This window comes from Pseudorasbora parva, chromosome 25, assembly GCF_024679245.1.
Source record: "Pseudorasbora parva isolate DD20220531a chromosome 25, ASM2467924v1, whole genome shotgun sequence".
Lineage (NCBI taxonomy): Eukaryota > Metazoa > Chordata > Actinopteri > Cypriniformes > Gobionidae > Pseudorasbora > Pseudorasbora parva.
Window position 1 is genome coordinate 14292511 of NC_090196.1, and position 14407 is coordinate 14306917.

At 35.8% G+C, this 14407-nt stretch overlaps 2 protein-coding genes across 2 annotated transcripts in view; one reads left to right on the forward strand and one right to left on the reverse strand.

The window, feature by feature from the left end:
- Positions 1 to 14407, reverse strand: part of isl2a (ISL LIM homeobox 2a) — a 26516-nt gene continuing 12109 nt past the window's right edge. Inside the window, exons 2-7 of the mRNA XM_067435774.1 lie at positions 5091 to 5240; positions 4526 to 4715; positions 3492 to 3754; positions 2242 to 2525; positions 1777 to 1944; positions 1 to 639 (exon numbers count right to left, since the gene is read on the reverse strand). Of these exons, the coding sequence (XP_067291875.1) occupies positions 523 to 639; positions 1777 to 1944; positions 2242 to 2525; positions 3492 to 3754; positions 4526 to 4715; positions 5091 to 5148 (1080 nt within the window). The 5' untranslated portion in view covers positions 5149 to 5240 and the 3' untranslated portion in view covers positions 1 to 522. The remainder of the gene's footprint in view (positions 640 to 1776; positions 1945 to 2241; positions 2526 to 3491; positions 3755 to 4525; positions 4716 to 5090; positions 5241 to 14407) is intronic.
- etfa (electron transfer flavoprotein subunit alpha) overlaps positions 8618 to 14407 on the forward strand; it is a 21047-nt gene continuing 15257 nt past the window's right edge. The window contains exons 1-4 of the mRNA XM_067435775.1: positions 8618 to 8744; positions 9496 to 9645; positions 9719 to 9800; positions 9961 to 10043. Coding sequence (XP_067291876.1) covers positions 8706 to 8744; positions 9496 to 9645; positions 9719 to 9800; positions 9961 to 10043 — 354 coding nt within the window. The 5' untranslated portion in view covers positions 8618 to 8705. The remainder of the gene's footprint in view (positions 8745 to 9495; positions 9646 to 9718; positions 9801 to 9960; positions 10044 to 14407) is intronic.

A 14407-nucleotide genomic window follows, 5' to 3' on the forward strand; every position in this document is an offset into this window, starting at 1 on the left:
GTAATTTCTCAATTTTTGGTATGGACGGTTGTCCTGACAATAAATAACAATAACTTACTTTCCTAAATCGAGAGGTTTATACAATCTGTCATCCATTCGTTAAGATAAAATATTTTACAGCTCAGTTTTATACATCTTCGGAGAGATCATGCGCACTAAGACAAAAAAAAGTAGATTTTTGTCTTATATGGAAAATACCACTTGTTGATAAAGCTACACATTGATGGTCTTGAATAAACACTGTTAAGACTGCTGTTTTCGTAAGGTTGACAGTGGTCCATAATCAAAACCAAAATAATGTGTTCATATTCCGTTGGACGTCCTGGATATACGGTCCAAATGCTTTAAAAACAGTTTTGTAACACGTCTGGAAACCCCAAAGTCGCTTGGACAGGCTCCTCCGTTTGGCAAACTGCTTAAATCCATCTCGGTTAATCCCTTTTTCCGTTCGAGGCGGTGAGGTGATGGGTTTTCATGCAGGGCGGGTGAGGGCATGCTGGGGCAGGAGTCTCCGGTGGGCTCTCACGTCTCCACGGGACTGGGCACCATGCTGTTGGGGGTGTCGGGTAACTGCGATGACAGAGAGGTCACATCACTACCAGACGAGTTACCCAGCGAACCCGACTCGGAAAATGACACCTATAGAGGGGTGAGGGGGAGAGTTGGGATCAGTAGCTTGTTCGATTGCTGTCAGCATGCTGACTAGAATTTGAGTAAATGAGGTTTACCTACGATTTAAAATTGACATTTGCATTAGCCTACACAACTTTGACATGGTGTTAAATAACTTATGTCGGAAATTTCGCGTTTTTGTGGGCGTCTTTTTCGCGCCCTCAGGCTAAAGCTACACATAGGCTAAATCTAACCAACTGTCCTCGCTCTATCGTTTTATGTTTTGTCAATTGTGTTTTTTGTTGTTGCTTTTTTTTAGCCTACAAATGCGATATGTAGCCTTACTTTACTTTACTTACTTTATAATGTGAATGTAAAGTGATAAATAATGACACTATGTTATGTCGATGTCGCCCAATATATTGGACATATATATATTACATATATGTATCGTTTTTTTTTATCTCCATTGTTGCTATGGAGTTCGGACAAACTTTTAGACATTGAAACATTTTTTCAAAACCTGTCAATGCTATCAGGCCTAGGCTATATGTAGGCCTAGCCTAAAAGTTTTTTTTTCCTGTTCAGTGAAAAATGGTAGGCTACCCAGCAAGCAATTTTGCGTTTAAAATACGTCCAAAACATAGCCCTGACGTCTAAAACAAGGCCAAATTTGGGCTGTCAGTGAAAATGTAATAGACGTCTAATCATAGCCCAAGAATAGACTAGTCAACTAGAACACGAACATGAAACTAAACACTTGTAATCAATGTTGACTTTGCTTAAATTATGGAATTTCATACATTTCGCAAGTTATTTTGGCATAAACGACATATAACCAAATTCAATGTTATTTTGGCTAGAAGTGGGTTACTCATAGCCGGAGTATGCATCGGGTCTCCTAGACGGTGCAATGACGGCTCTAGCTTGCCGGGTAGGCTACAGTGCACGCTTGAAACTTGAAAATATCCGTTTGATATAACAACTAAATGTATAACGCTAGGTCGGCCTTTAACAATCGGTAGCCATTTTTTTGTTGTTGTTGAAAAAAAATGCTTAAATTATATGTTCATTTTGATGAAAGAAAAAGAGTCGGCATGGAGAAGCACATTCGAGCCTATAGAGCTTGTAGCCTAATAAGTGTTCTGGGATGGTAGTCCTCACCAGCTGTTGGAAAGCAGGCTGGTCCAGGTCACTCTGTAAGGCAAATTCGCTTAAGGCTTTCCACGGAGGCTGATAGGTTTGAACTTCTACAGGATTTCCCTGGACCGTGGTGTCATGTCTAATCGGGCTGCCTGCCACCAGAGGCGTTCCCGTGAGACCTTGAAGATTCTGCAAAAGGTTGAGGAGAAACCTTAACGACACACCTATCATATTTCAGTTTCAAAGAAGCTTAACTTTGGGTGGGAATTCCATAGCCTAGTATAGGCCGCCTACGTGTTCAAAATCTTTAAAAAAGAGTTATCTTAGCCTATATGAGATAGAGATAGAAGATGCATAAAGTCAATAAAGAATATTTTCAAAGAACCATTGAAGAAACTGTACTTGCCAGCCTAGCCTACAGAATCAAAATACGGTTGGTGTGCAAATTCCCATCACTCGTTAATATCACAAAACTGTTATTCCTACCGTTTTGTCGTTGTGTTGCTGTTGTTGTAGTTGTTTCATAAGTATGGACCTCTTCTTGTCTTTGCAGCGTTTGTTTTGGAACCACACTCGTATGACGCGTGGGCTCAGGCCGGTCATTTCCACGAGCTGTTCTTTCATTAGCGCGTCCGGTCGCGGGTTTGCATTATAACACGTCCGGAGAGTGTGAAGCTGCTTTTCGTTTAATACTGTCCGAACACGGGTGGTCTTCTCAGACTGCTTATGAACGTGGTTCCGGTGAGGTGGCTGACGAACTGGCACGGGTTCTGCGAATAAAATGCGCGTAAATCACTTTTCGGCTTGAGGGGGTCATTTCATTATTTAGACACACTGCAGAAGAGCACGCTTACTTGAAGGTTAAATTGTGCATGTACACACATCGGTCTGTAGCCAAGTGCGTGTCAGTCAAAACACCTCTTAGGGCCTTCAATATGCTCTCAACTTTGCTGTATGTGCAAAATGTTGAAGGATCGACATAGGATATAAAATTATAACATGCAATAAGTGCACCATCTTACAGGGTAGTGACACATAATCGAACAGAACATCTGTATGGTTGAAGCGTTAAGTAACCTAGATATTGCCTAAACTGTTTATTTTAGTCAAATTATCTAAATGCAGTTTTAGTTCGAAATTAAACGTTTAAATTACAAGTCTTAGCTTGTCTAATCAATAATGTATTTAAGGGGGGGAAACCTATCAAGACTAATCTAACAGACAAGAAATAGCAGAACTCTTTATTTAAACATCGTAATGCAATTTCATTATTTCAAAAAAATAATAAACTAAGAAAAACGCTGTTTCCAAACATTATGCCATTTGCAATAAAACGGTTTCGGATTAATTTCAGGTAATGTCAATTCAATCATGAGTATCTCAGCCAGCTACAAGAATGCCATGAGGGGTTTTACACGAAAACAAATATCTTCAAATTGGCCTGCGAGCACAGATGACAATTACTCGGTAGTCTGTTAACACAATTTCACAAGCAGATTAGATGTAACAGAGAACTAAAGTCAGGAGTCTCATAGTGCCTGCTACAGTATAGGCTATTTTTTCCAATAAGTACAAGAACGAAAATATTATTAGTGTGACACTTTTTTTTATTGTTGTAACGAATTATAAATATGGACAATTTATATTTAACTTGGACACTAACATTGTTTTTGTTATTATTAATAAAAAAAGTAATAATAATATTATTAAGATATTATTACTAGCCTAGCTACTACCTGGGATGTGCAGGGGCCTGTTGGAGTGAATGTGTCCGGGACTGATGGGGCTCCCGGCGGAAGAGCGCTCCATTAGCAGCCCGTGATCCGCCCTGCAGAGCAGCTCCTCGTCCCGCAGAGAGAACTCATCTCCCGGGAGCAAATGTCTGCTGCACACCGAGCACCTGAAACACTCCATGTGATACACGTTATCCCGGGCCCTCATCACCAGGTCACTGCTGCAGAAGCCGATGTTGCATTTGGCGCATTTGATCCCGAATAATCTGCAATGTCCAGAAGAAACATTTGCTTATTTTACTGTTCGTTTCCAAAAATCGTCCAGCTCGTTTAGCTTGATTTTACTAGGCCAAGAAATAGGCTACGGATCGTACAGTTGTAGCTAACTCTTTTCTTAACGCACGAATATACCTATGTAATTTATTATAAAGGTGTTATGCAATAGCCTACACATTACATGCATTCATAAATAATTGCAAGCACAATTACGCACAACTAGACGTATAGTGTAAACAAACATTCATTTAAACACTGTTTGACATAGGCTATATTTTAAATGCATAGGTAATAGTGTATTATGGTTTCATAGGCTATTTACGAGAGCATATATATAACTGAGATAATAATTGAATTCTTCGTGAATAACATGCAAGCTTTAGGCTACAGAAAATAATATTTTGTTTTCTTTACTAAGCAAACAAACACCGGTATTAAACAAGCATTGCAAGGCTAAACTAAACAGGACTGCAACACTCAAGCCATGAATTTAGCTGAAAAAGAATGACAATTTCTAGTAAATATCTAAGCTATTTTTTTTTATGTTTTACTATTGTACCATTGGCTATAGCCTACTGTAATATAGGCTATCTATACGTTTACCCCTGCAACAAAGGTTGTTTAAAAGCACTCTTAATCTATTTTCTTATAGCATGCAGAGTTTTCCCCTATCTCTAGATCAGTTTGGGTCAAGAATCTGTGAAAAAGAGGGCCTCGACGAAATTCCAAAGCTGTGAAATCACAAATATGGTGACTCGTACCGTACGTAATCTCTCTTGCAATAAGTCTTGCCGTCCCGGACGAAGCAAGTGCACGTCTCATCCAGGTACTGACTGCATTCTGCGCACTTCAGACAGGCTGCGTGCCACTCCAGGTCCGGGGACACTCGCAGTATGTACTGATCATGGATCTGACTTCCACAGCCTACACACATGGCGATTCCAGACTTCTCTGGATATGGAGAGCAAGGATTAGTGTCCTCCGACTATAGGCTATTTTATTTAACACCGCCGTTGTGTAAATATGCAAGATTATAGCTCAGGTTTCATACATCCTCTTTTGACATGCCACTAAACCACAAAGTGTCATTTTCCTGTTTTATTTCATTATGTTGGTTCGTGTTTTTGAGCTGCACCAAAACTACTCTTTGCAGATAAGTCATGCCTTTTTACATTTAGGACAAACAATTATGACATAGTAGTATGATGATATAATGACCATGATGCCTAAATTATATTTTGACATAAAAATGTCCTTATCGTCGCTAATTTTGCATAAACGAATAGTTAATGTGCAAACACGAACATATTGTGTAAAAGCACTTACTTTTTGAATGATCCCCCATATCACCCAAGAAAGAAGGATGGGGTAGAATATCCACCATACAGGAGGGTTAAGGCAGAAGGCGTACAGATGAGGAAATGGAATGGGAAACTGCCTCGTCCCGAGCTGACTAATAACTTCTGGCCGAAGAGCCTGTGGGAAGAGCAACACACACAGACACTGGCTCTGACGTCACCGGGCCCTGACGTCACATGCAAACCTGGACCACGCGCCCCCGAATGTCAGCAGCCCGACGCGGAGAAGATCCGACCACGGGAAATGTTTTGAATATTGTGTACAGGCAGAGGAATCGAAGATTAGGCTACACTCGCACTTCTGTTTCTCCAAACATAACTGTGAAACGATGGGCAACAGTGAACAAACAGCTGGACATGCATTAAATGGGGAATATGTTTTAAGTTACATTTTAGAGCAATTATTAGTCTAAATATGCGGCTGCTCAATGAGAAGCTGGACGTTAAATACGCGTATACAGGACACTCATTTAAACGGCATTTTGGAGGCTACAGTAGCCAAAACAAAAATAGGATAATGTTTTAAAAGTATATGAATGTTTTTTTTTAATGTATTCTGCGAAATTAACCCTTTCTCAAAACAAAGAAACATAGGCTATACATTCGTTTCGATGCTTTTAAAAAAATTCGTATAGGGAAAATCCTAAGGGGAAAATCCATGTGCATTGAAGTCCGTGTGTTCTAGTGAGCCCCCTACTGGACATCACGATATCTTCACATATAGACCTCCCTATGTTTTCATATTTTATAGCCTACGACAGTAGCCTAATTATTTACGTTTTTGCCAGTCTAACAACATTTATAATTTAGGTAGAACATAGTTAGATATGAAATTAATTAAACAAAATGACCCAATTTCAGCAGTGCAGTGCAATAGAAAAAAAAAGAAAGATTGGTAGCCTATTAAAAATTTCGAGTTCAGTTTGACTGCGAATGAAACGTGTTTTAAACCCATCGATTTACGCTTCTTTGTGCGTGTTTCTATTGAATACTTCCATCATAAAATGGGCCAACATGCATTCTTCGGATAACCTATTTAATCTTTGTATTTAATCTGCTTCTATTGAAAATGTCAGAGAAAGAGACTCGCAGCACATGCGTTTTATTCTGAATAATTCACTGACTCTTTTTTCCAGTTGGTTAAACTTAGAAATGAAAGGTCACCTGCTGCCTTAAAACTAAAGAGTGAGTGTAGGCTACTCTTAACTAAACATGAGTAAACTCGATTTGAAGATTGTTTCAGCTCACAAGTTTCTTTATTTTTGCTTTTACTAAATGTTTTGAAAACGTAGGCTATAGCCTAAACTTGAGTTCAAAAAGTCAAAAACTTGTCACGGCATTTGAAGTGAAGGAGAATATAATTTCAAATAACTTCATGGTTTACAGTGCAGGCTACGTGCACTCTTAAAAAAAACTATAAGCTGTCATTGGGGCGGTATGCTTTTTAAAAAGTAGGGAACACTTTTATGTCTTTTTAGGTAGACTACTTATATGTAGGCTACACAGGTAGCCTACTAATATGTAGCCTACCCTTTAAGATAGCCTACCAATAATATTTGTAGGCTACAATATTTTTTTTATTTTTTACAAAAGGTACCGCCCCAGTGACAGTTTTTGTATATCTTTTTTTTTCCTGAGGAAAGAATTTAACTGAACGTTTATTCTGTCCATTTTTGTCATATTTAGCTTAGGCTATATCAATATCGGCAAGCTGGGTGAAAAAACACTTCTCCTCCAGCATGGATTAAAGATTAAAACATTTCAAAATTAATATTTTCGTTTATTTCACAGTCTGAAAATAATTTGGACAAGAATTATGTTGAAAGTGGTGTTGTGCGAATCAGAGTGACCGCGTGTCGAACCTCACCTTTGACTTTGACCTCTAACCCCGCAAACAAACACATTTAATTTAGGCTAGCCTACTAAGAAACCATGTTGGCTCAATGAGGGGGTCAGAAAGAGACATATGAGATTGCGTGTAGGCTACAACGTTTTGCGTTTTATTGGCTTTAGTTGACAACCATTTGTGAATCAGATGGAACCAATAGGAAATAGCGGGAAAAATGCTCAGAATAAATGGTTTTTAGGTTTTAAAACTTTTTAGGCTGAAAAAATATAGGCTACGTGTGCATACATAATGCATTCATATAGGCTATTATATTTTATTATAATTTATTATAGGCTACAGCCTAATTTATATTTTTGTTGTTTTAGTTTTATTGAACAATCTATCCTGAACGTTATATCCTTTTAATAACTAGATGCAAAAAGTCATAAATCAATTTTCCCCCTTTTGTCTTGACCATATTTTGCATGTGAACTCAACCCAAAGCATCAAATCTTTTTTTTTGTTAAAATTGCATAAATCGCATAAAGGGAAGATTACTAAAACTCATACCCCTACAAGAAAACTGCTAAATGTTGCATTCTGTTTAATACAGAAAATATGTTGTTGGTACAGTTGTTTCAAAATTTTATGCCACACAATTATGAATAAAGTCATAAAAACAATCTAATCTATGGTTCTATGTACCCTGTTACATTTACAGCCAACTCTTCTTGAACTAAAAACTCCACTCAGATTATCAAAGCCATTAAACCCCGCCCCCTAATTAGCCTACATATTGAATCGGTCTCTGCCCACTTTGCTATTAGACAGTTACCGGTATATTAGGTTAAACACACACACACACACACACACACACACACAGAGAGAGAGAGAGAGAGAGCGAGAGAGAGAGAGAGAGAGAGAGAGAGAGAGAGAGAGAGAGAGAGAGAGAGAGAGAGAGAGAGAGAGAGAGAGAGAGAGAGAGAGAGAGAGAGAGAGAGAGAGAGAGAGTTTTTGACTTTGCAAATATACTTAAAAATATCACCTCCAAGAAAACCACATTTGAGCTGTTAATTATTTAGATATAAGAAGGGTCTTTCTTATGACCTCCAAAAACTTAACACAAAGCATCAATTACAAAAATTACTAGCTAAATAAAACAAACAAACAAAAATACTAACAGGGTTAATAAAACTCATACCCTAGGCTATAAGAACACTGTAAAAAACAAAACAAAACTCATATCCATATCAAATGCTGCATACAGAAAATATGTTATTGTTGGTACAGTTTTCGAAGATTATGAATTATGAATAAAGTCATTAAAAATCCCTGGGTTTTATGGACCCTGTTACGTTTACAGTTAACTTTAATTGAACTAAAAGCTCCACTCAGATTATCGAAGCATTAAACCCCGCCCCCTAGTTACATATCCAATAAGTCTCCGCCCACTTTCGTTTTAGACAGTTATTTTAGTTATTCCACACTGTCTCACACACACACACACACACACACACACACACACACACACACACACACACACACACACACACACACACACACACACAGAGAATACCATAGAAGAATACCCATCCCCCCCCCCCCCCCCCCACCAAAAAAAACAAAACACATTTGAGGTGTTACAAAATTAGTTTTACATAAGAGGGGCGTGTCTCTAATGATCTCGCGAGAACTCAACTCAACCTCTAAAGCAGTGGCAGACAGTGTGGAAGCTGACAGTGTGCTGCTGTAATCATGCTCAAAGCAATAAACAGGACCCATCTTAGGCAGTTGGTAAGAAATACCCGACGAAACGACACATTAACCAGTGCGCACTTTCGTTTAAAGTTGTTAATCTTTCTCTCGGTCCTTTCTAGAGAGAAATAGACCTGAATTAAAAGCTTAGCATGCTAGCTAACTCGCTCATTTAGTTCCGAAGGAGTGGTATAATATGTTACTAAACAGCTATATTTTTCTTCGTACGGTTGGTTTTTTTGATATTGGACGCTTTAATCGCAATGTCAAATGTCTGGTTACTTTGCTGACCATTTTTTCCCTAGTTATACAGCATGCTATCTAAGCGGTTACGTTAACTTTTAATATATTCTCATAGTTTTGCTGGTGTTATTATAGTTTTAGACAGAAATATTGAGCTTTGAATATGTTCATGACACGTTAGGGCATTGGCAACATCAATGTGATTAGTTTATAAACATAACTAGCTAACTATCTGTCAAGGTTATGCAATATGTAAACAGTGCATTATGAAACCTCCTCACTGTCCTTGACGAACTGATTGACCTACAGTGCATTTAAAATGTAACCTACATTGAATTTGATATGTTAATACATTAGGCCAGACCCTAAGTGGTGTCATATTCCTGTCATATATCAGATTTCTAATGACCTTTATGGGCTGCAGAACAATGTTTTGACTGCACTGCCCCAGTCTGCATTCAATAGTAACCTTGTATTGGTTATTTAGGTGAAAGAGCCTGACAGTTATTTATAATCATACTGTATCATATTTTTGATCTCTCTCCAGTCTGCCCTGATTCAGAGGTTTCAGAGTACCCTGGTTGTTGCCGAGCATAATAATGACACGCTGACCCCCATCACCCTGAATGCCATCACCGCTGCTAATAAACTGGGCAGTGATGTGTCATGTTTGGTTGCTGGAACAAACTGTGCAAAGGTATTCCTTCTTCATGCTCATTGATTTTTGTGTAAGCCTGATTTCAGGGCTCTGATTATTGGTTTTTGGACAGGTTGCAGAGCAGTTGTCCAAAGTTCAAGGGGTGAAGAAAATTCTGATAGCTCAACATGAATCCTACAAAGGGTCATTGCCAGGTAAACTCATGGTTTTGTGCATAAATTTGGAAGTATTTGGCTTTTGTGTGAATTTTAAATAAAGGAAAGTGCTAGTAAGTTTGGATAAAATAATCTGACGGCTTGAAGGAAGGGGGTCTTGAGTGATTTAAACTGAAACAGTATATTCTGTCTTTCACAGAGGAGTTGACGCCGCTCATCTTGGCAACTCAGAAACAGTTCAGTTTTACACACATCTGTGCTGGAGCTTCTGCTTTTGGAAAGGTATGGGGGGACATTCGATTGTCTTTATCATTGAGCCATCCTATGTCTTTTTCACTCTGTGGCAAAACCAAACCATTGTTACTATTTTATTTTGATGTCATTGAACAAAATTAATGCATATTTTTGCCTCGTTTTTTATTTATTTTATGAGAAACCTTTTCTTATCAGATTGAACGAAATTGACATTAAAAATTGATGACTAACCTTTATCAGAACAAACAAATTTGACTAACATTTTAGTCTTGATGTTTTCTTATGATTCGATGACAAACATTTATTAGATTGTCCATTTTTCCGGGATCTGATTTTTCCGTATTTCTATGGATGTATGTATTTGCCATCCTGACTAGTACTGAAAAAAACATTAAATAAAATGTAATTAATATTCCTTTTGTACGTTTTTGCACGCATAATGTCACATGAAATGAAGTGAAATCTACTTTACTAAGTACAATTAACAAATAAAATAAAGTGACATTAACTGGGCCAGTTAAAGGTTGTTGAGTAATTTCTACTTAGTTGAAGTTTACTTTGCAATACTCTTTTTCAAGTACATTTTACTCAAACATATAACACTGAATTAAACCACGCTTTTAAAGTGTATGTTTTACTTAAAATATTGAAGTAAATATACTGTAGATTGTGTGTACAACAAATCTACATAATAGAAGTAATGTGGTACACACCCAAACACAGAGATCTAAATACTTACACAATAATAGTTGGACCAATTTTTAAGTGTGAATGTGTCATTTTAAATTGAAAATGAACTCTAGATGTCACAAAATGGAAAGTTACTAAACCTAACAATAAACGCAATGGTAAAACAGTGTAAATACAGCTGGAAAACTGAAAAAACAAAAAACAAACATTGTTAATTATTCTTGCCCCAGTGCATGATGAGAAGACCAGTATCAGAAAACTGAGAAGGTTTTACTTCATTTTATTTTAATTTCTACAATCTTAAATCGAGTACTAAATAATATATATTTGCGTTTTCTAATACATTTATTTAATGTACGGATTGCTTCTAACAGCACTGTGCGGCGCTATCTGCGGGACACATTAAGCATGTTAGCCAGGGTTCAAAGTGCCAAATGCGAGTAAAAATCTGTGTTGAAATGGTGTTACTCGCCAATTGCCCAGCAACTTTCTGATGTATTTTGACAATGTACGGTTGTGAGTGTGATATGGCTTGTCAAATGCAGTATGTCCAATCATCAAATCATAATTGTTGTGATGTAATTATATAAATATAGAGTCTGACGTGCTGCATGTTTCATAGTAAAGCCCAGCACTGTTCATTTTCAGTTTCACAGCTTATTATTTGCATTTGGGAACGCAACAATCAACATTAGAATTGTTTATAAATCTGTTGTTGTCAAACGATAAGGCCTCCCTGTGTTTTTTTTCCAAAATAAATGCACAATGGTTAAATTTTTGAAAACAAAAAAAATGTTAGTATTGCAATTTTAGATATACATATGTACAGCCTAAAAGTTTGGACACATTACTATTTGTAATGTTTTTGAAAGAAGTTTCTTCTGCTCATCAATCCTGCATTTATTTGATCAAAAATACAGATTTTTTTTTAATATTCTGATTAGTGTTGTCAAAAATATCGATATTTCGATATATATCGATACTGGAATATCTGAAACGATACGATTCTCAGTTTTTACAGTATCAATATTAGCTGCGCTCTCCTCTCCGACCGTCAGCGAGCTGACACACACCGGCATATTCTCACTCAGCCCGGTTAACCTCTGAGCACGGCGAACGCGCGTTCTGCTGGACTTTTTCCTCATGACAGTGTGTTAGTGTTAGTGTGTGATCGGTCTGAATTTCGCGCGGGATTGCACATAAATTAATTCTAGCCTACTAATGCCCGCAGATTTCGTGCTCCACATCTGAAGCGCACACACACATAGCCTACCGTAATAAAGCCGCCTCTGACATGATACAAGTGCAAACATTTGCTTCCTTTTCCAGCATATTATTGGTCAAATACACTCAAAGAATTATCAGTGCACATCTGGAAGAGTATTAACGTAAACACAGTCGCAAACAGTTCAGGAAGAACGAGTAACAGGAGTGTTTAGGATCCATGTGTCTGTTAGTCTTAAAGGGACCGCAGTCATTTGCTATTCAAACTACAAAAAGACAAACGATCAACTGCTCTTGACTGATCAACTTGTGTAACTTTAATAGTTTCATCTGTACGCTATTGAATTTTTTACAAAGAACATTATCCAATGTTGTTTTAAATGTAATTACTATGCATTTTTTAAATTCAGTTTCTTATCTCAATGTTAGACCTACCTGAAAAAATAAAGCAGTCTGTTTAATTTGTATCTTCTATTCTATTGTATTTATTTGTGCTATTGTTTGTAATCTGTTTATTTGTTCTTATTTTATTACTGTTTACTCGTCTTTTTAAATTAGATTTACCATTCGAAATCAAGCTTTCTTGTGCTGTGTGTAAGCTATTGCAACACAATTACCCTATTGTAAAAAATACATTGAGATGGCAAAAATTTGTGAGATAATTTTAATAGTAATTGATCAATTGATCAATAATTGTTCAAATCAAAATGATGCCCAACCCTAAGGAACATGCTGGCCACATGAATTTTTAGTAAAAAATAACAATGAATAATAAGTTCTGTTGTCATATTAAGCATCTTATCTTATTTATTTATTTATTTTTTTACTGTGGTATCGATTTAGTATCGATATATCGATATTTTAGTCTGATATCGTATCGAAGTCATAATTTTGGTATCGTGACAACACTAATTCTGATATTATTACAATTTAAAATAATTTTTAGTTTGGTTTTCAGTTTATTATACTTTAAATGATCATTTATTTCTGTGATCAAAGCTGAATTTTCAGGATCATTCCTCCAGTCTTCAGTGATCATGATCCTTCAGAAATCATTCTAATATGAGGATTCATTTTCGAAGTTGAAAACAGTTCTGCTGCTTAATATTTTTTCATAACCTGTGATACTTTTTTTTATAATACTTTGATGAATAAAAAGTAAAAAAAAATAAAAAGAGGCAAATGTTTTAAAAATAGAAATCTTGTGTAACAACAATATACACTATTGATCAGTAATTTGGGGTCAGTCATTTTTTTGTGTGTTTGTGTGAAATAAATCAATAATTTTATTCAGCAAGGATGTTAAATTGATAAAAATTGATAGTAAAGGAGTGGAGGAATATATTTTTATTTTGAATAAATGCAGTTCTTTTGAACCTTTTATTCATCAAAAATATTAAGCAGCAGAACTGTTTCCAACTTTGAAAATGAATCCTCATATGAGAATGATTTCTGAAGGATCATGATCACTGAAGACTGGAGGAATGAGGCTGAAAATTCAGCTTTGCATCACAGGAATAAATTATCACTTAAAGTATAATAAATTGAAACCCAATTATTTTAAATTGTAATAATATATCACAATATTACATTTCTTTCTGTATTTTTGATCAAATAAATGCAGGCTTGATGAGCAGAAGAAACTTCTTTCAAAAACATTACAAATAGAAATGTGTCCAAACTTTTGGCCTGTACTGAATATAATAATAATAATATGATTATGGTAATGGCGCTACAATAGTGTGTATTATTGTAATATAAAACGTTTTTAATTTGATAAAATATTTTTTAATTGGTCAGAATTTACTTTTCTTTTTCCTGATCACATACCTGATTTTGTCTTGATGTGTTTTGTTTATATGATAACAAACTTAATACAAATTTTACACAGGGTTTTTATCATTAACTTAAACTATCAGAAACATTTGTTTATTGAAATAAAGCTGAGATAAAAAAATAAATATTAATTAAAAAAATTAAACAAAATGAACATTTAGAAATGTAGCCTTGGCAGTTATTTTGCTAAGCACTAAAATGATTAACTGGATATAAATAAAACTAATTAAAAAAGAAATATCAATATAAAAAACAAAAACGAATGAACCAAAAATGTTTTAAAAAAAATAATAAAAAGAAGAATAAAAACCTAATAAACTAAAATTATGATTGTACAAATTTTACATAATTTTTTGCCTTGATAGTGTTTTTTTTTATTAGAAAATCAACTTTTATCAGACTGTACAAAATAATTGTGAATATTTCCCTTGATGACAAATTAGCCTTGATTTTTTTTTTTTTTTTTTTTTGATGATAAACTTGTACAATGTTTTTCAGAATGTACAAAATGTATGTATATTTTTTGCCTTTTTTTGTGATCATGCAAAGTTTAAATAGATTTAGCCATGGTCCTTTTTTATTTTTCCATGACATGATTGCATCAGTGATTATTAGTGTAGCTATGTTTAACTTGATGCAAA